This window comes from Desmodus rotundus, chromosome 12, assembly GCF_022682495.2.
Source record: "Desmodus rotundus isolate HL8 chromosome 12, HLdesRot8A.1, whole genome shotgun sequence".
Taxonomy (NCBI): Eukaryota; Metazoa; Chordata; class Mammalia; order Chiroptera; family Phyllostomidae; genus Desmodus; species Desmodus rotundus.
The window spans coordinates 201,816-223,533 of record NC_071398.1 but is presented as its reverse complement, the minus strand read 5'-3'; the positions used below and the strand labels follow the sequence as shown (position 1 = coordinate 223,533).

Here is a 21,718-nt window from a genome sequence, read left to right as displayed (position 1 = left end):
GAGCAGCAGGTGATGCCGCTCCAGGGAAAAGGCAGCTTTCTCCACTATTAGAAACACTGCAGCCACGTACATCTTGAGATGAGTTCAGGACTGTATCCCAAACCCAGAGGCTTCAATCTGCCGACACACTGGTCTGCTATGGGCAGTCTTGAAAAGCAGACTGAGACAGACACGTGAACAGCTGTCAGAACACCCCGCCGTTCACCGAGGGGGTCCGTTTCAGTGCATGTGAGTTCCAGCTCAGCAAGGCTGACTGAAGAAAGGGTAAAGGAATCACAAGACCAAAGAGCAGCCCAGGACGCAGCACTGCAGCCCCCTCTCCGGCCCCGTGCTGTCTGGAGAACTGAACAAACCTGAGGCCAGGGACACCTGGCGGGACCAGAGCACCTGGGCAGGGCTCTGGGCAGGTGACGACATGCCCACACCGAAAAGTCCCTCGGGAGCCCAAGGACACTGCATCGACCCCACACACACCCCTCAGAGCTGACCCCCAGAACACGCTCATCCTCACAACATCGAGTTGGGGACGTGCCGACGACCTGCTGGGAGCACTGGCAGGTCAGTGGAGGCGACGCACCTGGAACCAGTCTGCGTAGGGTGGGAACACGGAGGGGCCCTCCAATGCAGCCTGGCGCACGACCAGGAACACGGTGACCATGCTGTCCAGGTCGAAACTCTCGAACGCACGGGCCAGCAGACGGGCCACCCAGTCTAGGCAGGAACAACGGGGAGAAATAAAAGGCGTACGTTCTACTGGGGAGCAAGTGCCCCCTTGCGACCTGCAAGCCCCACTCCGACTTCAGAGCCTGGGGACAGAGCAGAGGAGCCGAACAGCAACCGCCTGAGGCTGACGAGCTGCGGCAGAGCCTGAGGGCACCGGACACAGGGCACTTTTGGGCAGGGAAGGACTTCCGCCCTCGCCGAGATGGACACTGACTCCGCCCACGGGCTCACCCCAGATGCTGGGGTTTGGCCAACAGTACGCCTATCACTTGCGCGCACGCACACACACACACACTCACACACCCAGGACGCCCACCAGAGCGCACCGGTCACCAGCAGCTGTGCTCCGGGGAAGCAGACCACCACTGTGGACACGCAGGACAGCACGTGCTGCCAGTTCACCTCCTGCGTCTCCAGAACGTCCTGTAAGTGGCCCACCAGCTCCTCCGGACTCAGGAGCACGAAGAGCTGAGAACAAAACGCCTGGGCTGTCGGAGCAACCCACCCCGGGGCAGGAGCGGGACACACCTGAGTCTCCCTGCCTGCTGCGGTCAGTGCTGGCTGACGGCGGTGCGCAGGGCACAGGCCTCCCCCTATGAGGACGGGAGCCGCAGAGCTCTGCCACAGAGCTAAACCGGCCCCTCCCCCGCCCGTACTCACCCTGCGGTAGAGGCCGGTGAGCAGAGGGTGGGTCCTCGCGAAGCTCCACTCCCTCTGCATGTGAACAGCATCGGAGACTTCGCCAGGAGAAAGAACAGACAAAAACGTCAGCTAGTGATCAGCAAAAAGCTGTGTTTTAAAGTTGCAATGTCAAAAAACTACCTTGTTTTAATTGCATTTTTTCAATTAGTGAAGTTCACCACTTCCCCGTTTGTTAACCATTCCTGCTATGAAATGTCTCTTTGGTCCAGTTACTGGCTGGTGGTCCTTCACGTTTGCTGTGAATGTTCTCTAATCTGTCAGCTGCTTTTGAGCTGTAACTGCCAGCAAGGGAGCAGCGGGCGGGGCCGGGGGATGGACCTCAGCGCAGAGGTGGCTCGGGGGCGGGGCATGCCCTTCCCTCTGTCGCGAGTGGCACCGTCAGCAGAGCACCTGTGTTAGGAGGAGGCCTGGGCACCAAACACCTGTGTGTTTCCTCTCGTCATCACATGGTTTTCTTAAGACATATGCGTTTTGAAACAGAACCTTGGAATTTAAAAGTATAACTATGTTTTTAAAACTCTAGGAAAAGACCAATTCATACTTAAGACATTTCTATTTTGGTGACAAGAATGACAGCTTTTCTTTCCACACTTCTCTAACTCTGAATGTCCTTTATGAGCAAGTTACTTTCAGACGAAAGGTTGGATAACGATAAAGTGTCCTCCTTGACCTCAAAGTGTCCAAGAGCATTAACATGGGGCCCAAGCTCCCACCAAGAGAAGCTGCGGCGGTCCCCACCTTTCAGCACAGGCTGGTGAGTGAGTATCTGAGTCAGCGTGTGTCTGAAAAACCTCTTTGGAGAATCCGTCGAAATTATACTGCGAAGTGTGTGTCCACTGAACCCACTGAACCTGCGAACGGAGCAGAAAGGAGATGTCCACCAGGTTCCTAGTGCCCCCACAGCCGCGGACAGCTCATCAAAGCAGGCTAGGACCATCAGGTCCCGACCACCAGCTCAGCGGCTCACAGGCAGTCCTTTCGGTCACCCTGAAACCCTCTCTGCCAGACCGTGGTGCCACAGAGTCCTGGGGAGGGAGTGTAGTCTCAACAAGACAGAAAACCACAATCAGGCAATAGACAAGCCAAGAAGAGGCAGGAGGTCAGGGGGCAGCAAGGGCTGGGCCTCAGGACCACGGCAGGATGGAGGCCTAAACCTGACAGAGGGCAAGGCCCCAGCAAGCTGCCGATGCTGCAAAGCCTCGGTTTCCCCTTCTGTGAGATGGGGTCAGACAGCAGGGTTTCACCAAGCTTACACAGAACGTCTGGCACAGCGCCTGGCACACACAGGTGCTCACACTCAGCAACTGTTCCGAAAGCCAAGGGTGTCCTATGACAGGAGTAGGAAGGAGGAATGGCCCTCCCTCAGAGGGGGCAGGACGTCACTGACAGGTGCGGAGGGACAGAGGGTGACTGGGGCTGACACGGGGTGTGCGCCAGGGTCAGCCTGGCCAATTCCTCGTGGGGGAAGACTGAGGGTCCCAGCAGGCACATGCACCGCCAGAGTCACATATACAACGAGGGCACGTCAGGCAGAAGGGAGAACACAGGGCCCCAAGGGGCCTGGCTCCTTCCTGCGGGGTGGGGTCCCAGCGTGCCAACCCCGACTGGTGGGGGCATCTGATTTCAGCGCAAGTACTGGCAACTAATTTAAAGTTTTAAAAACAGATCGATGATCATTATCTGACACCTGGGACGTGAGTTTGTGCTATCTACGCATATTACAAAAGTGCGTAAAATTCAGAGAACAAAGCAGTATTTCACTGTTTACACAAAGTACTGAACCAGGCTTGGCCGGGGTGGCTCAGTTGGTTGGAGCATCATGCTGGGTCAGGACCCACGCCCAGGTTGCGGGTTCTGTCCCTGGTCAGGGCGTGTACAAGAAGGCAACTGATCAATGCTTCTCTCTCACATTAATGTTTCTCCCCCCCCACTTCCTCTCACTCTAAAAGAGAAAACGTCCTCAGGTGAGGATAAAAAATGAGTAATAAGAAGTACTGAATTACGCAGCACAGTTGAGGACTACAGAAGTATTTGAGGAAAACCAGAGCAAAATAAAGAGCAGGAGATGCTAGGAAACTCTCGGATTTCCCAGGAGAGAGCCGACCCCCAGTCCCAATCCAGGGTCCCCATGAAGCTCCGGAGCCACAGAGAGACAAAACCAGGGTGGCCGAGCTGGGGCCCTGGAGCAGGTGCAGGCAGCCGCCTGCTGTGTGCTGTAGAAAGCCCCGGGAGGGCAGGGTGGGAAGAGGGAGCACCGTGACGGGCAAAAGCCTGTGCCTGGAGCGACGAAGGGCACAGACAGGGGGCAGGCGGACTGGGGCTCCAGTGCTTCCCTGCTGTCGCCTCTCCTGACCGGACATGATGGCAGGGCCCACGGGCTCAAGAGCCCCGTGGGGACTTTGGGGTGGCTACAACACCTAGGACCTCTAACCCAGCGGGAACCCCCCGAGGCTCCCCAAGAACGTACCAGCACTGCGCAGCCTTGTGTGCTGAGGACTCCTCCTGCACGCCGTCAGCCAAGGCTTCCAGTGTGACTGCCGCCAGCGTGGGGAGCAGAGCACAGGTGTCAGCACCCTGCCCCAGCCCCCCAGAAACCCCCCCGATGGCATGCTCCCACACAAGGCAGGCATCTTTGGTGGGAGCCCCTCATTTCCAAGGTACAGAGCTCCCGGGCCACCCAAACCTCAGATGGGACAAGGCCTTGACACTTCGAAGTGAATTGCTCAGTGACGCCTTTAAAGCCAATCACAATATGCAGACGATGAAATGTTCCCAAGTTCACCATTAAACACAATCAGCCACTCCCAGCTCTGAGGGACTGAGCCAGGAGAAAAAGGCGGGGGGGGGGGGGTAAGTTTATGCCAAATCACGCCCACAGGAGGGGTTTTCTGGTACCAGGACTCTACGGGGACACATGCAAACAGGTGAAGCACTGGAGATGGACAGGTGGGGAGCTGCGGAAGTCCCCAGTGCACTCACACAGCAGCATCCTCCGCAGCACGGCCACAGCGATCTGCAGACAGACAGAGCCGCCCTCGCTCAGTCACGCCCGGGCCCCACACGAGAGCCACACACAAAACTGACTTTTTAGAGAGGTGCACTGTTAACATTTCCCCAGGTCTGTATATTATCCCAACAAGGAAACCAGGGAGAGTGAGAGGAGGGCTTTCTGGAAGTGTCCATCTGATGTCCTGAGACTGCCCAGGCCCTGGCCACATCCCACTGGCCCCAGCCCTGCCTCCCACGTGTCCCGACTGCCCGGATGCTGTCCACACGGGGGGGCGGGTCCTGCTGCAGGGTCTCGGCTGTACCAGCAAAGAGCACCCTTCCCTTGTCTGAAAGCACAGGCCCAGGGGATGGGGGGGAGGTCACAGCCTGTCCCACTCCTCACACCTGCTAGACTAGGGAGGGACACTGCAGGGGCACCTCATGGTCACAGCAAGGCCAGTCGCTAGGCCAGGGACGGCCAAAGACGGATGTGGCGGGTGGGGGTGGGGGTGACTCAGCAACCCTGTGAGGCTTCCCTTCGCCTCCCTCCTACCTGGGGCATCCTTTCAGCCTCTGCATTTTTTCCAGGATCCAAGTTTTTCTGAAATCCCCTCGAAACAAACATTCGCACAAAATCTGGAAACCACAAAAGCGAAGGACTTACACTCCGTCCCCAATCACCTTGTAAGTGACAGGGGCTCCCACCTGCTCTGTGTCTCCCAACCGCCCTCTGTGGGTGAAATGCACTCACTCAGCCCAGCCCCAGGCCCACTTCCTGCCACGTCCGTGGGGGCTCCTGCCTCCTCATTCAGCACGTGGTGATTCACATCTTTAACTGAACACACCAGCTTCGCGGCCCCTTCCACAACAGGGCAGCAAGCGGACTTACCACAGTTTCCACACAATTCAAGCTGAGTGCAAACACACCGCGACAGGTATGGACCAAGATGACTTCGTGAGAGATTTCCACGCCATGGCGTGGGGCCTGTTCTGCTTCCCACGGTCCTCACAGCAGACAGCTGGCCTCAGTGAGTTGTAGCCACAAGCCGCCTCTGTGAGGAACTTACCAGAGAGCACGGCCCCGGCGATGCCCGCGTGCGGACTGGACTCTTCCGTCTGCTCACACAGGCAGCGCAGGTTCCTGAAGAGCCATGCCACCACCGCCCGAGTGTCCTTGTGGCTGGGGACAAGCACACAGCACGCCTGGCCCCACTGCTCCACAGCCGCCAGGCCACTTTCTACTCCTCCTCTCACTAGGAGGCTCAGGCCACAGAGGACACGCGAGCAGCCGCCTGAGCTTCCTGCACAGAAAGTCGGAGCTCAGGCGGAAGGCCATCAGGGATGCTGCCGCTAACGTGAAAAGTAACCATGTTCAAGGAGTTTAACCTACTGGGAATAGCGTAGTGCTGCTGGGGGCAGAAAGCTTGGGCACAAGGTAGTCAGACAAAACAGCAGCAGTCCCAGGCTAGAGCCCACCGCCCAGGGGATCGGCCACTCTCAGCTTAACCTCCCGTGGACCGTGGGCGCTGAGCCCCTGTGCCCCTGTGCATGCTTGGCCATGTGTCCATCTTCTCTGGGGCACTGACTAAAATCCTCTGTCCATTTGTAATTGGAATATTCAGGCCTCCCCCACCTCAAGGTTACAAAAACATCCTTCTAGGGCTCCCTCTAGTGCTTTTATAAACTCTTTTTCCTTCTTTGACTCATCAGAATGTTTTTGGTGTAAAGATCCAACTTAAAATCCAGAGGTGGCCCACATGTAGCACCACCAGTGGTTTCAACACAGCACTTTCAGCTGTCAGACAGTCCTCCCAGCAAGAGGCCGTTTCTCCGGACCAGAGAATAAACACACAGACCCCAGCCTCCTGCTCTGCCCTCCAGGGGAGGAGCAGCTGCCAACTGCCTGAAGAAAAGAAGGGCCCATCTAGGGTCCAAGTGCTTCTGGCACCTGCTTCCAGTCCATGAGTCTCTCTCCTTCAACCCCACATCCACAGGCACCTGGGGCGTCAGTCCCTGAGCCTTTTAGGGAGAAAGAATGAACGGGATTGGCTCCCTTATTTGCATGCTGCTGGCTCAGCACAAGCCCGTCTCAAGTCTGCCTAGTCGCCTGCCTCCTGCGCCCCACCTCTGTTGCCAGTATGGCTTCTCCCACGCCCTCCCATCTTCGCAAGCTGTGCCTCTCTTGTACAACCCCCTTTCTCGGCCTTGGTGGGACTCTATGAGGGGGCAGAAGCCTTCCCCCCCTTCTATAAACCACATTTACCTGAACACCCTTTTAGTTTTTAAAAACACATTATCCCATGATACATCTTACAAAGAAAACATCACCGAGTGTGTGCATAAGACTTCCGATTACAAAAAACATTCTCTTTAAGTAAGAAAATACAGTTGACCCTCGGACACCGTTTGACTCCCCCCCCAAAATGTAATACAGCCATTGTCCCTCAGTGTCTGCGGGTGACTGGTTCCAGCACTTGCTACCAGCACTCAAGTCCGTAGGGAAAATGGCACAGAATGCCTACGGCCAGCCCTCTGCACCGCAGGCTCCCAGCAACAGACTGAAGACTAGTTTCGAACCTCTTGGCTGAACCCACAGATGCAAAGCCAGTGGATACAGAAGGCCAACCGCACTTACTGGAGGGGAAAAACCCACGTTGTCCAAAGATCAGCTTTAATAGCTTCTCCAGGCGATTTTGGCTTTGGTGCTAAGTCACACAGGACCAGCTCACAGACACTATGCCACGTAACACAAGGAAACATTCTGCGGTCACTACCTTTCCAGCAGCTCTTGCAGGCTCACGATGTTCTGTACGTGCAGACACCACACAGCTTCCAGCAGCAAAGAATCCTGGAGGGAGCAACAGCACTGAGAGTCCTTCGGGACGCATTCCCTACAGGACTTTCAGCCGGTGGTGTTCCTCACCAAGCTCTATTGGAAATCCAAGTGCAGGGCCCTGGCTGGTGTAGCTCAATGGATTGGGCACGGGCCTGTGAACCAAAGGGTCCCGGGTTTGGCTCCCAGCCAGGACACACGCCTGGGTTTCGGGCCAGGTCCCCAGTAGGGGGCGCATGAGAGGCAACCACACGTTGAAGTTTCTCTCCCCCTTTCTCCTTCCCTTCCTCTCTCTCTAAAAATAAGTTTAAAGAAAAGAAAATCCAAGCGCAGTAACAGCACAGCCTGAAATGTGCCCCACCCGCTGCGGTTTTAACCTCACCAAGCCTGCGGACACACCCTCGGACAGCTGTCCCTCCTCCCGCCAGACCCTGCCAGGCGTCCTGCAGGCTCGGACAGGACCTGCCCAGTTGCTGGCTTTGCCCACTTCCAGACCTTCCTCCACCATGGCCAACACAAGGCTCCAAAGCACAAAGGGACATGCTAGTCTCTTCTGGGGCCTGCAAGGCTCCTCACAGCGTCCAGGATAAAGTTCCCTTTTCGACACAGCACAGCCCTTTGTGACCGGGCCCTGTCTCCTTGTCCTCTCCCAGCACGGACACACACGGTCCCTTCGGTTACACTGCTCCAGTGGCTCCCGCCCCGAGAGACAGTGCTCCTCCTGCACTCGTGCCCCTCCCAGCTCCCCTGGGAAGCCTTCTCCAGCCACCAGACAGCCCCCGCTCCTGCTGCACCCTGTGTGTGTGTGTGTGCGCACGCGCACACACACACACACACACACACCATGTCCACGTGCCTCCTTCCTGCCCACCGGCGGGCACCTGCTCAGCTCGTCCCCACTCGGAGACTGCTGGGGTGCTTGGGGGGAAGGCTTTCTTCTCAAAGAAACGTGTGGGTCCTGGTGGCTCCCCCCAAACAACAGGACCCTGACTGGAAGAGCCCTGGAGTCAGAGTTGCAACCTCGAGCTTACCTGTGCTTTCCACAGTTCTTGACAGAAGGAGAGACGGGAGAACATGCTGTGTTCCAATAAATGCCCAGTGATCTCTAACAAGGAAGACAGTTTCTTCTGAAAAGAGAAGTCTTTTGTAAAAATGGGCAAACATCTGGAACAATGTTAAAGAAATGTCCCACTTTCCCCAACAGCTTAGAAGAAAAGAACAACACGGTCTCCGCATGGTGCAGCCTTACTCTCTGCTCCGGGTCCAGCAGCACCTTGCAGGAGGGCTCGGCGTGAGCCTCGCAGATCTGCACAACGCTGGAGGCCACCGTCTGGCTGGCCAGGACCGCCACTGGAACCCCCAGCCGCGAGGCTTGATCCCGCAAAGCGGAGCCTACAGACGACACAAAGCGCGGGAGACACAACAGAAGGCCTGCAGTCTCCCGCGCCTTCCTTCCCGCCGCGGCACCGCAGCCCGCCGCCTGCCAGAGGAACTGACGTCCAGGGAAACACAGACGCCCAGCAGACCATCTGTGACTGAGCAGCTGTCAGAGCGCCTACAGCCCACAGCTGCGCACCGATGCGTGTGCTTGGCAGGACACAGACAGGGGCTCGGCAGCTGCGTTCTGCCCGGGAACTTTATTGCCCTGGCCGGCGCTCAGGTGGTTGGAGCGGTGTCCAGGTACGCCAAGATTCGGGTTCAGTCCCGGGCCAGGGCACATACAAGAGTCAACCAGTTAATGCATAAATAGGTAGAACGATAAATTGATGTCTCTCAAAAAATCAGTTAAATTTTCTTTTAAGTTTTACCGACTTTTTCAAAGGAACACAGTAAGTTGAGAACTACAGTAGCCTCTGTTAGCGAATCCCTGTTTTTCTATAATCACTCTGGTGTCAAAGACCAGCTCGGGCGACAGGGGCGGGGCCGGGAGCTGTGACTCACCGACCAGGGCGCCAGGGTCTCCGCAGTTGGTCCGCAGGTCCAGCCACGCGCTGGGGCGCAACTTCGCGGGCAGCTGGCCTCCCACCTGGAAGCGGCACAGACCGGGCAGCATGCGGCAGCTCCACCTCCAGATGAGCGCACCCCGTTGGCTCCTCATCCGTCAGCACCGAGCAGGCGCCCCCCGACCCTCCGGCCCCGCAGGGACGCAGCCGGTCCGCCGCACGCGCCAGGCCCCTTACCTCCAGCAGAAGGTGGCTCAAGTTCAGGTGGCGCCTCAGGAGCTGCACGGCGGCCGCCCGGACCTGCTGTCCCCGCTCAGCACCGTGCTTCTGCCTCTTGACCCTGCCCGCTAGAGGCCGGGTCAGACAACGGGAGCGCCAGTCAGGGACCCAGCAGAGGGCCATGGCGACACCGTCCCCCGCCCAAGCCTGACCCCGGGCCCACCGAGACCGAGCAGCCGACGCCCACGCCCACCGAGGGCCACGGCCAGGCGTGGAACCAAGGCCACACGCCGCCGCTACCCGCGCTCCTGGGTCGCACGGGAGACCGCACCCCCTTCGCAGGGCTGCCTTTCCCAATCCTACGTCTGACAAAGGGCGACCCGGGGAGGGGCTGGAGTTCGGGGTGCAGGGTCACGTGGAGGGTCAGAGGCCGGGACGCGAGCGGGCTCAAAGCAGCCAGCGCGGGGGAGGACCCTGGCCTTCTCCGCTCGGGAGGCTCAGGTGGGAAGGGGCCTCGGGCCCAATCCGGGCCCCCACGCCCACGTACCCAGCAGCTCGGCCCACGTCCTCCTGCGTCCCCCGGGCCCGGGGTCTAAGGCACTGTCGGGCGCGCTGGAGCCAGACATGGCGTGAGCGCTGCTCTCTGCCGCAGAGCTCCCTGCGTCCGGCCCGCGCTGCCTTCCCATTGGCCGGGGGCCGCGCTGCCTTCCCATTGGCTGGGGGCCCGCGCTGCCTTCCCATTGGCTGGCGGCTGCCCGACCACAACCCCCGCCGGGGCGAGACCTAATACAGCAGCCATCTTGGTGGTGGCGGGAGGGAGGGAAACGCCAGGCACCTACGGAAGGTGGAGCTGGGCTTGGAGTTAGTATTTAGCTGGGCGGATTCAAAACGGCATCACCTGCAAGGAAACTGCGGCATGCATCACGCGTTATTCCTGACAACAATGACGCGCAGCTGGTCGTGAAGAAGCAACCGGCCAAACCCAAATCCAGAAAGACGCCAAAAACCACGGGCCGCGTCCTTCAGACCTTACATGTAAACCCAAAAAACGGAGACATCAGCCCGCAGGCGCGGCCCTGTAGGACCAGCAAGGACAGGCCTGGTCTGTGTCCCCTCCGCCCAAGACAGTAGCTCGTGAGGCGGCCAGCCACACCAAGGAACTAAACGCTTAATGTCACTACGTTTCGGTGACCACACGGATCCGGCTCCCGAACGACAGCACAGCGCCGGCTTCCAGCCGCAAACACAGGGCTCAGAACTATCCCTGGAGAGGCCCGCTCCGGGCGGGGAGCCCCGCTGAAGGCTTCAGTGGCTGGTGTCTTTCGCGTTTACGTGTGCGGAGCTGAAGCTCACCCGTGTTTCTGGTTGTGTAGTATTCTCCTCTACGAATACAGTTTGTATTTAATATTTGTATATGTTTATGTTTTAATTTTCTGGATATTGTGTTATGGTTTTACATCTTAAAAAGCTTAAGCTGGGGAGAGACTGCCTGTACCGAGCTAGCCAATTCTTAGCAACAGCAAAGGGCGGGGGAGCATGCATATGATCTGCCAGCGAAGGGATCCAGAACCAGACCAGCTGCATTTGGGCCCCAAACCCAGGAGGCCACAGTGCTCTGCCTCAGTCACCGCCGGGCTAGTGCCAGACATCTTGGAAGAGCGGATCCTGGCAGTTGCCGCTGCCCAGCCTTGCCTTTCCCGTGGAAAACCCCCAACAAAGGCAATGACCTTAGCCTCCCGCTCGGTTCCTGTCTTCCACCTCCTGGCCACCCTGGCGCTGCCCCATGAGGCCCTGAGACTCAGGAGCAACAAACTTTGCTCCGCGAGCCTCCTCTTGTGACCACCAAAGTGTTTAAGACATTTTCTTAAAAGGCAAAGTGAGGGCAGCTCAGGGTTAGAAGAGTTGAGGCCACCAAGCCCAGTTTACACCCCACCTGGGGCTGGGGAGCAGCCGCGGACTAAGGGCCGTGGGGCTTCACTGACCGACCAGCCACTGGGCAAGGGGAGCAGACGGCCTGGCCCCCCAGGCCCTGGGGCTGAGGATAACATGTAGGAAGCCCATCAGATAAGGACACGGGCTTTCCCATCACCACAGACAGAAAGAGCTCTTTCGGTTTGCTTCGACAGGTTTTACCATGTGCACATACATGTACACATACTTTTACACATACATGAGAAGACAAGCCAGTGAATGCCATGTGGAAGGCGTCCGGGTCCCCTCACCCTTCCGAGGGGTGAATTAGAAGCACAACCCAGTCTCCTGAGTAGGAGAAGCGCCTGTTCTTCCCGCCTGCACGAGTCCGTCTCCTGTGCTTCCTTACCTTCCACGTAGGACACCACGTCTGACCCTTCTGGTCGCCAAATGCGTGGCGGTTTCACCCGTAACCAGCAACGCTGAAAGCAGCTGGGTGTCCTACAGCTCAGCCCAATTCTGCCACCGCCTTCGCAGAGACCGATCCCCCAAGATGGCCTTCACTTCAGACACCAATGCTAAGTCATAGGCCCCCAGATTATCTGCACCCTCTGCCCAATTTGGCAACAAACTGGGGAGTCTCCATGAAGCAGGGTGCAGCCAAGAGGAGGGCCCCAAGAAGGGATTTGTGATGGGGTCCAGGACTCGGGGTGTCCAGGAAATATTAGAAAAATGTGTGTAGGATGTCCTCACCCCCACAGGCCTGAGCCAGGGGGGATGGGACACAAGGAACAGGGCCATTCAGAGCTGTTTTGGGTAGCAAGAGCTTTGCAGCTAACCCCTGGCACAGTCATCTAACATATCTATAACCTTTAACTGGTTTCATGGATGTGTTAAGTAGCTGTGGCCATGCTTTGAGCCAGGGGGATGGGACCAAATTCCACCCAAGATGGGACTGGGAAGCAACTCCCCCTGGTTACAGGGCCTGCGTGAGAGCTTGGAGATGATTGGCTCCATGCCATGGGGCCACACCTGCCCAGACTTACTATGGCAGCTCAGAAAAGCTGGAAGAATACGGGGATGCTGGCAGGTGTAACTGACTGTAGGAGGAGTTGGAAATAGGGCTGCAAAGGAAGATGGGCGCTGGGATTTAAACCTAGGCCCGGCAGCCATAGAAAGGGAAGACCACGCGGTTCTGAAGTAAATAGGGGGCCACGAGGTTCTGAGGGGAAAGGAAGAGGACCACGCGGTTCTGAAGGAGAGTAGAGAGGACCACGAGGTTTTGGAGTGCTTCTTTTTGCCACACTGCTTAGGCAGCAGGAGAGACTTTGCCGGGAAGAAAAGGGGAGAAAGGGCTCTTGCTGGTGGGCCGTGAGAAGGTGACACATGGCTTTGGATTAACTGGGGATTGCAGCAGCCACACAGCTGATGGTGCCGAGAGCCTGAATCACGGACTTCTACTTCCTTTCCTGAGACACGGTACCCCGGACTGGGCACAGGGAGAGGGAAGGACTCTGCATCTGTGGGTATTCTAAAGGACTTTAGTATCTTATTGAAGACATTAAGCCATTACTCTAAGTCTGTGTAACTTTTAAATAAATAATTCCTTTCCTTTTCACCAGTCTCTGGCATTGAGAGATGTCTTTCCTCTGGCGGCGGGCATTGTGAACCTAGCAGGTGGGCGTGCGGGGGGAGGAACCTCCAGAGACAGAAAGGGGGAATCCTTTCTGTAATAATTTATTGTGAACCCCCCCCCCTTGCTCTATAACATCCAAACCCCCTCCTTGGGTTCACTTAATCTGCTGGAGCAGTGCACAAAATTCAAGGAAACATTTACCAGTTTTTTAAAGGGTATGCTGAAGGGTACAGGCCGAGGTCTAGGAGGGTCCCAGTGCCAGAGCCTTTGTCTCCACAGAGCTGGGACAGATGTGTTTCCCAAACTGGGAGCTCCCCGCATCCCTGTAAGCTTGGGATTTTATAGAGGCTCTTTCATGTGGGCGTGATCCATCGTTCACTTCGTTTCCAGTCCCCCTACACCTGCCCCGTCCTGGGGGGGCAGGCAGAGACCAACATATATGTCCACTATCTCATGAGGGGTTGAAAGAGTCAAATCACCTTTCCACTCACTGTCAGCGTCCAGGTTTTCCCGCTGCCTCTGCCACGTGTGCTCCTCACCTCTTCCTGACCCTTCTGCCTGCACGGGGCGGGGGGGGGGGGGGGGGGGCGGGGGGTGTGTGACCCTAAATTCATGACGCTTTGTACGTGGAAATGAGCAAGAACCGGGAGGGAACAGGAAGAACTTTTCCTTGACAGTGCCTGAGGTGCCAGGAAATACTGGGGACAAGGGTGAGTCTCTTACAGACTCTGACCCCCGTGGCCTACGGTTGGAAAGTGACTAAAAGCCTTATCATATCTCAAAAATCCATAAAAGCAGGTGCCTCAGGGATGCTCTTCAAAGCCCCGGAACAGGAGAGGCCATTAGGGGGCTCCACATGCACCCCCACCCCCAGCAGCTCTGAGCACTGAAGTGTCTTCCCTCCATGATGGCCATCCTGTGCCTGGCACGTGTGCCCCTTCTCTGCCCCTCTGGACCGTCCACCCACCCCCGGGCCGTGCTGACTGCTCAGGCCCCATTCGGCACAACCACACTCTTGTGTGTGACTGAGAAGCACAGGGCCAGTGTGGGGCGTGGACACCAAGTCAGAACCCCTGAAGTCCGCACGACAAAGGCACAGGGAACAGACAGGCAGCAGCTCTCAGGGTGCCGGAGGGTCCCCTCAGGGGTCCTGTCCATCAGCGCTGCCCTCCCCGCACCACTCTGGCTCACTGTGGGCTACGCCTCCGACACAGACCTCAGACCTCGCCCAGAGCTGCCTGTTCTCGGCATCTTTCAGGTTATTTGAGGGGGAGACTATTATGTTTTAGAGAACACTTTCCACTGCGCCGTGAGTCACTGCGAGAAAAGCTTTTCTCCCTTCTTGTCTGCAAGCTGCCGACTGGGACCGAGCCCTGATTATTTTAATTACTTTAATTAGCAATCAAATCAGACTTGCGTTCTCCTGAAGCTTGCCAAATTCCAAAGCGTAGACACAAATCTCCCTGACCGAGCGAAGTTAGAGAAAAGCTTTATAAAACCCGGGCTCGGTGCACGCTGGGGACCGCACCCCTGCAGCTGGGCGGGCAGGCCCGTGCAGGGCGCCAGTGCCCACGTTCGGTTTCCTGTGAGCACACCCATGTCCCGCATCTCTACCCGTACAGCTTGCATTGTAGGAACAGGTGGCCAAAGGCGCTTGTTGCCGTGGTGTGACCTCCTCCTCAGGACGTGAGGCCACTGAGTCGGAGGGGTGGAATGTGTGAGACCCTCTCCTGCAAGCACCCGGACTGCTCAGGGGATGAACAAGACAGAAAACCTTGCAGCCTCAGGGTCTCCTGTTGTAAAACCGGCCTGACGGATGCTGGCAAGTTTCCTGGGGAAGTGTGCCTGAAAGTCCAAAGCCCTGGGTCCACGGTCAAGAGTGACCTTCAGTGTTTCATCTGGAGCCGAGGGCCGGCTGAGAGCCACCGAGGTGACGCGACAGTGAGGGGACGCCCCCTCCCCCCTAAACGCTCCTTCCCGAAGGGCAACATCAGGGCAGCTAAGACCTGTGCTGCAGGGTCCCCTTCCCAGAAGGGCCTCTAGCGAATGCCAGGGCCCGCCCCCATTCCTGCAGCAGTCTGTGAAATGGAGATGGAGGGGGTGGGAGGTGGCGGGGAGGGGTGCGGGCAGGAGCGGGGACTCTGCTGCCGTCCTTGTGTGGTGGCCGCCACGAGTCTCAATTAGACAAAGCCACGAAGCCACACCACGAAGCTCAGCGTGTGTGGGCACAGACATACACACAATTCACTTAAAGCCCGCTGCCCTCTGCTCTTCCCAGCAGTCACCCATCAATGGCAGGGGCAAACGGAGAACCAGGGACGTGAAAATGCTGTGCAGACAGGTGCTGGGAGGCTGCCTGTGGGAGGGGGCAGCGAGCTCGGGAAAGGCTTGAAGGGTCCCCCAAGAAAGCTGAGCTGGGGCGGGAGGGTGAGGCAGGGGAGGAGAATCATCCTTCTCACTCCCTTCCTTTCTGTGTCCTGTCACAGCCACTGCCTTGAGGGACAAGGTGGCCTGCCTGGATGAGCTCTTACAGAAAGAAGAGTCAGTCACCTGCCCATAGGTGGGACCAGGGTGGCATGTAGCCAAGGGACTGTTTCGCACTTCAAAGAGAATTTAGTTAGAAAGACCCGAAATAAAGAAGGGAGCTGATTCAGCAGCAAACATTCAAAACACCCAAGACTGCCCTGGCCGCACAGCTCAGTTGGTTGGAGCATTTGTGCAGACACAGGGAGGTTGCAGGTTCAAGCCCAGGTCAGGGCACAGACAAGCACCGGTGGATGATGCAAGAATAACATTGCAACAAAGAATCGATGTTTCTGTCTTTCTCGCTCCAAAAATGTTTTTAAAAAATCAATAGAAAAAAAGATTAAAATAAAAACACCGCATACTGCCTCAGGCCTGCGTATCAAAAGTGCCCCCCGAGCCAAGTCCGGAAGGTGGGGCCCTTCTCAGCACAAAAACTCGCCCCACTACCCTGACGTTTGCTCACCTTGGCACAGAAGGGAGGTGTGAGACCTTTGTTTCAAACCTGGGAAGGACTTTCTCTCCCGTTACAGAGGTAGAAACACGTGCTTAATGAAGACTAAAATTAAAGGTACAGAAAAGCACTGATTTACCCAAAGTCACACCCAGAAACAACCTCCATTGATATTTTATTGTGCATATTTTCAGGCTTTCTCCTTGGCGATTTTTTAAACTGCTGCATTATAATCATGTTTTTCGTCTACAATGATTCATGGGCATCTCTGGCAGTGGGGCAATCCCATTCTCCTGAAGCCTTTTTAATTGCCTCACCGAGCCCCACCAAGATGCTTCCGTGGTGGAACCAGCCTGTTGCTGAGTGTGAGTCAACCCCTTTTGCTCCCCTTTGCGAAGCCAGACTCCTTTAAAATGTGCCAACTTGGAGACTGCAGACTTGTCTTTATTGCCTTAGGGTGAATTACAAGTCATGGACTTGCTGGGTCAAGACCCAAATATTTGCTCTTTAATTTTTTAACACTTTATTTATTTATTTAAGAGAGAGGGGAAGGGAGGGGAAAAGAGAGGGAGAGAAACATGAATGTGTGGTTGCCTCTTGTGCGCCCCCTACTGGGGACCTGGCCTGCAACCCAGGCATGTGCCCTGACTGGGAATCCAACTGGCAACCTTTTGGTTTGCAGGCTGGCACTCAATCCACGGAGCCACACCAGCCAGGGCTGCTCTCTAATTTTTGGGCCACACGGGACCTTTAGTATTGTAGGTTGAGAAGTGCTGTGTCCCAGCCCAGCCCTGTTTTCACGGCCAAGGTCGTTGGTCCCAGGGTGCAGACCCCCCCCCCCCCCCCGCGTGAAACCCTGATTCCAGAATCCAGAATATTAAACACACATGTGTTGGAGGACTTAAGGGTCTGAAGCTCTGATAAAAGTAATGATTGTGTTGCCCCATCAAGGAAACGCTTTATAACTGGCTTTCCTGTCTTTCTCCCCTTCCTTTTCCTTTGCAGTGAGTGCAGCGTTACTGCTACGGTTCAGGGTGCGGCCTCCATTCACGCGGAGGTGCGGCAGCTTTGCCTCGCCCACCGCAGGGCCCAGTGGGGGCCGCGGAATGGCGCATCCGCGTCCTAACCCAGACCTCTGCGGCGACTTCGTCAGCAAACAGGGGCTTTGCAGACGACATCGGGTGCAGATCTGGGGTCTTGAGATGAGATCACCCTGGCTGATCCAGGTGGGCCCTAACCCAGTGACAAGAGTCGTCAGAGGTGGAGGGAAGATGACACAGCGGGGAGAAGGCTGGTGTGACGCAGCGCCAGCCCAGGACACCTGGAGCCCCACAGCCTGGAAGGGGCAGGAGGGCCCCTCCCCCCCGGAGCCTCTGCAGGGAGCAAAGTCCTGCCTTACACACACCGTCTGAAACTCGATTTCAGGCTCTGGTCTCCGGAACTGTAAGGAAATAAATTTCTGTTGCTTTAAGCCACCAAATAGTGTCATTTGACGCAGTGGATTCTCTGAGAGAGTCGAAGAGCACAGGGTCACCACTGTCCTGGCCCTGGGGACGCACCAGTGAGAAAAGCTGCTGAAGTCTCTGTGGGTGGCGCTGGGGCTCACTGCCTAGTGGGAGGAGATGGACAATGAACTATAAATAGTGTGGTTACTGCGTTGAGAAAAGTAAAGAAGGTCCAGTTATTAAGACAGGGGGCGGGGGGAAAGGTGGGCGTCCACACGGACCTTGTAAGCGTCGTGAAGGCCTCTGCCCCGGCGCCCAGGGTGCTGGGCCCCTGGCGGGTCCATGCCTGCATTATGCAGCTTGTTGGAAAGAGACCCCAGGAGGCAGGGTCAGGGCATGGAGGCCAGTCAGATGGACTCTGGCGATTATCAGGGGAAAGACAGGGGGACGGGAAGCTCAGGCCAGAGGGGTGTCATGCAGGTGGAGAGATGTAGCCAGGTGGTCTGTTCCTACGTTGTAGGTTGACTTGCCAGGTGAGAGAGAGTCCAGGGCTTCTAAACCTGAGCCAGTGGAAGGGTGGTGTCAGTACTGAGGGAGACGCCGGGAAGGGGCTGCAGAGAGGGGAACTGGGGAAGACTGGGGACAGAATCTGAACGCGTCACAGTCCAAATGGAGCTGTGGGGGTGGGGGAGGCAGCTGGTTCCAGGAGCCACCCCCACATGCACACACCCCCCCCCCCAGAGCTCCCTCTCCCCTTCCATCATCACAGTCCTTACTGTGCTGCTTCCCAGGAAGAGGAAGCGAGGACACCCAGCAGTTAGAATCACCAAACGTGTCACCGTGATGCGCCCAGGTGACCCTATGCTGGGTGAGACCTTGTGGGGAAAAAGGCTGGAGCTCAGGGTCCCCTACTACCAGGGGTGGGGAGGTGGGGGAGGCAGGAAGCGCTCTGCATACAAGACCCAGAGACCCAGCTCGTCTGGGACTCCTCTGGCCCATACACATTTCACATTCAATCGGAAATTATGAGAGAAACAAAAAACACAAGAAAAAAATCAACCCGCTCTCTTTAAAAACGTTTTTATTTAATTTTATTGACTTTTAGAGAGAGAGAGAAACCTCGATGTGTTGTTCCACTTACTCATGCATTCATTGGTTGGCTCTTGCATGTGCCCGGAGTGGAGATCAGACCCACGAGTCCACAACCTTGCCGTATCGGAACAATGCTCCAAAACACCGAGTCACCTGGCCAGGGCCAAATCAACCCACTCTTAAGAGACAAGGCAAGTAACAGGACCAGCCCCATGTGTGACCCAGATGTTGGGACAACCACGATTAATACACTGACGTCTCCGGTAGGAAAGGCCCCAGACAGACAGATGAGAACTACGAGACACAGGAGTATGGTGACAGAGATGAAGAGAGCCTTCATCGTAGGCTGAGCAAAACAGGAATTACCCAAATCGAAAACAAAGAGGAAGTGAAAAAAAAAAAGCATCAGAGAGTGGTGGGATTGTGTGGGTGGGCGCCGCCCGTATGCAGTGCTGTTGGACGGTGTTTGTTGGTGGACCCAGTGAGTCTGTTTCTTCGAATCCATACTGCCCACTTGTGGGGGCCGATGTCCACACTCCTCTGACAGGGCCCAAGGTGCGTGGGACAGCAGCCATTGAGCCAACAAGACCCTGTCCTCGGGCAGCGCGTCAACGTGGTCACCAACAGGACACAGAAGCTCCACACTCTCACACGCCGATGCCAAGATCCCACCAACTGAGGAGTGACGGGCAGAGCACAGGCCAGGGAGGATGGGGTGCGCGCCCGTGTATCAAGGGGACGTGTGAGTTTGTCGTAAGTAGGGCCATGTGACAGTGACTGTCTGGGGCCAGTGTGTGAACCTCAAACCTCGTCAAGTCAGCCAACACAGACTGGTCCTTATTTCCACAACTTTACAGAGATGTCAGCTGTGCTGTGAACTGGCTTCACGGCCGGCTGTGAAGGGGGCAGGGACCGGGGGCAGTCCTTATAGCTGGTGGGTGTGCTATGCCCCTGGGAAGTGCCCCACCCTGCTTTCCCTGCTGAAAACAGAAAAAACACATTCAGACTTTGTAAATGACCTCCAACGTCTTCGATGGGAAGCAAACCAGGTCCTCCGGTGTTTCCTAGACTTCCAGTCAGGAACTCTAGGGCGAGCAGCTAACTCCCCTAAGCCCCCTCTTCCAGGCCTGCCCCACACAGGACAGCCCCACATCTGTGGTGGTTGTCCAGGGTTTCCTCTCGTCATCCTGGCCTGGCCCTGGGACCTTGGAGTCCAGTGCTGAGCTCTGGAAACCCTGTCCTGCCTCACCTTCTCTGCCAGCCTAGAAGCCTGCGGCAAGCATCCCACGACCCTTCTGTGGGAGCTGTTCTGGGCTCCCATTCAGCCCTCAGGCACGGCCTGGCTCTGTGAGCACCCTTGGGATTCATGGCCTTTATCGTTCTCCCAAAATAAACCTGAAGCACAAAACCCCAGCCTCTCACATTTCAGCTTTTCCTCCGGACCCCTGAGCCCAGCCCAGCTGTGAGGAGCCAGACAAAGAGGGCATTCAGGGGCCTCTGCGTCCTGGCACCAGGGGCCTGGCTGCTTACTGTGCATGGGTCCCCTGGGGGAAGCCGACCTGCTTTTCCCTCTGAAGTGGAATCAGTGAGGGGACAAGAGCCTGGCACTGCTGTCTCCACAGCCAAGCGGTCCGCCTGCAGCCAGTGGAATCCATGGCCTCCCATCTCAAATTGTCTTTGACCTTGCACCCAATTGCTCACATCCGTGACTCACTGTGACCTTTGTCTCCGTGCACATAGTGTCCTCCCTGCAGCCACTCACCACACCCCTGGAATCATGCACCTGATGCCCACAGCACCCCTGGGGACCCAGCTGGGACGCACCCTCTCGGCCTGCAGGAGCCTAAAATTCGGGTCCTCTGCCTCCCATGTCTGCAAAGAGGCTCAGAGGTCTGGTCCCTAGAGCTTTTTCACCCCCGGCCAAGGGCAGCCAGGAGCTGCTCACCACTCCCATTGCATCACCAGGGCGAGGACCAATCACAGCTCCCTCCAAACCCCACAGAGAATGGGAAGGACAACCAGTGGGGTCCCCTCCACATCAGCACCTGGTGGGACCCTCACCCGCCTGTAGGGAAGGTGCTCCGTGCACTGTTTCCCCCTAAGAACAGGGTGCTGGTTGGGTTTTCACTGCTCTGTCCCAGGCCTAAGGCATCCACGTCGGGTGCTCGGCAAGTGCGTGGGCGTGGGCGGCCTGCAGCCCACGACGAACTCTGGGGAGCTAACGTGCCAACTTGATGAAGTGATTCCCGCATTCCAAGCACTAAACATTCCTATTCTGTCCCCAAGCACAGCCCTAACAGTGAGGGGTGACATCCCGCCCCTGGGATTTCCTCCTGTGCTGGGAGTGAAATATAAAGAACACGTTTTTGCGAGCAGGTGCAGGTAGAAGTGACCTTGGTCCACGGCTTTCCAAACTGAGTTAATAATTGACCTCGATCGATTCTACCAGGCTTCTCACACTGGCCTTTCATAACAGCCGGAAGGACACGGTTTATTCCTAAAATCCAAGTGGCACGTTCAAATTGTGGAGGAATGAATAAATCTTTGATTCTGATCATATTCCTTGGACAAATAGCTAAATGTTTTAACCCTACTGATGCTTTCAACACGGAGAAGCCCGCCCCCCGCCCCAGGCGCCTGTGCTGTGTTCACCTGTCAGAAGCTTCCCTTTCTGTGCGGCCCAGACAGCTGCCCGCTCCTCCAGGTGGGCTCCTCAAGGTAGAGCCCTCAGCCTGATGAATAAAAAGTGTGGGCGCTGCTTGGGGCCCAGCCGCAGGAAGGACACAATTATCTTCACTTGACTAGTGACTAAGGGATGGAACTCATCACTGTCCCCAAAGTTCCCACCAACCAGCCAGGACCTGGGTGCCTCCAGTTGCCAGAGCTGTGGGCTGGTCCAACCAGGTTTCTCCTCCCATGGCGGCCGGGCTGCAAAGTTGGAGTCCCTTTCTCTGCCGCCACCACGCCCTGGAGGCCTCCCCCGGCTTACTTCTCACCTTTTAGGGCCATTTCTAGGTCTCATGCAGCACTTTTGCGGGGGGGGGGTAGATGTGTGGTAAGTGACCTGGGAGGAAAAGAAGTGGTTTCTAGGGGCATCTGGAGAGGCAACTGGTGCTTCTGCTTCCTACTTGGGTCACGGCCGGAGGGGCAAACCTTCAGATGCCAAGAAATAAGTAAAACCTAATTTTTTAAAACTTACATGACCGACGCCAGATCATAACTGGCATTGTACCCTTACACAGGTGCCCG

The 21,718-nt window shown here is 56.7% G+C and overlaps 1 protein-coding gene across 2 annotated transcripts in view; it reads right to left on the bottom strand.

Moving 5' to 3' along the window:
* The window catches only part of FANCA (FA complementation group A), a 33,751-nt gene extending 23,703 nt beyond the window's left edge, over window positions 1-10,048 (bottom strand). For both annotated transcript variants that reach the window (XM_024551519.3, XM_053916199.1), the window contains exons 1-14: window positions 9,956-10,048; window positions 9,427-9,536; window positions 9,188-9,272; window positions 8,496-8,638; window positions 8,278-8,373; window positions 7,188-7,261; window positions 5,481-5,593; window positions 4,967-5,049; window positions 4,405-4,438; window positions 3,893-3,959; window positions 2,164-2,276; window positions 1,384-1,460; window positions 1,050-1,191; window positions 578-711 (exon numbers count right to left, since the gene is read on the bottom strand). In XM_024551519.3, the coding sequence (XP_024407287.2) occupies window positions 578-711; window positions 1,050-1,191; window positions 1,384-1,460; window positions 2,164-2,276; window positions 3,893-3,959; window positions 4,405-4,438; window positions 4,967-5,049; window positions 5,481-5,593; window positions 7,188-7,261; window positions 8,278-8,373; window positions 8,496-8,638; window positions 9,188-9,272; window positions 9,427-9,536; window positions 9,956-10,034 (1,350 nt within the window). In that variant the 5' untranslated portion in view covers window positions 10,035-10,048. The remainder of the gene's footprint in view (window positions 1-577; window positions 712-1,049; window positions 1,192-1,383; window positions 1,461-2,163; window positions 2,277-3,892; window positions 3,960-4,404; window positions 4,439-4,966; window positions 5,050-5,480; window positions 5,594-7,187; window positions 7,262-8,277; window positions 8,374-8,495; window positions 8,639-9,187; window positions 9,273-9,426; window positions 9,537-9,955) is intronic.
* Window positions 10,049-21,718: the final 11,670 nt, after the last annotated feature.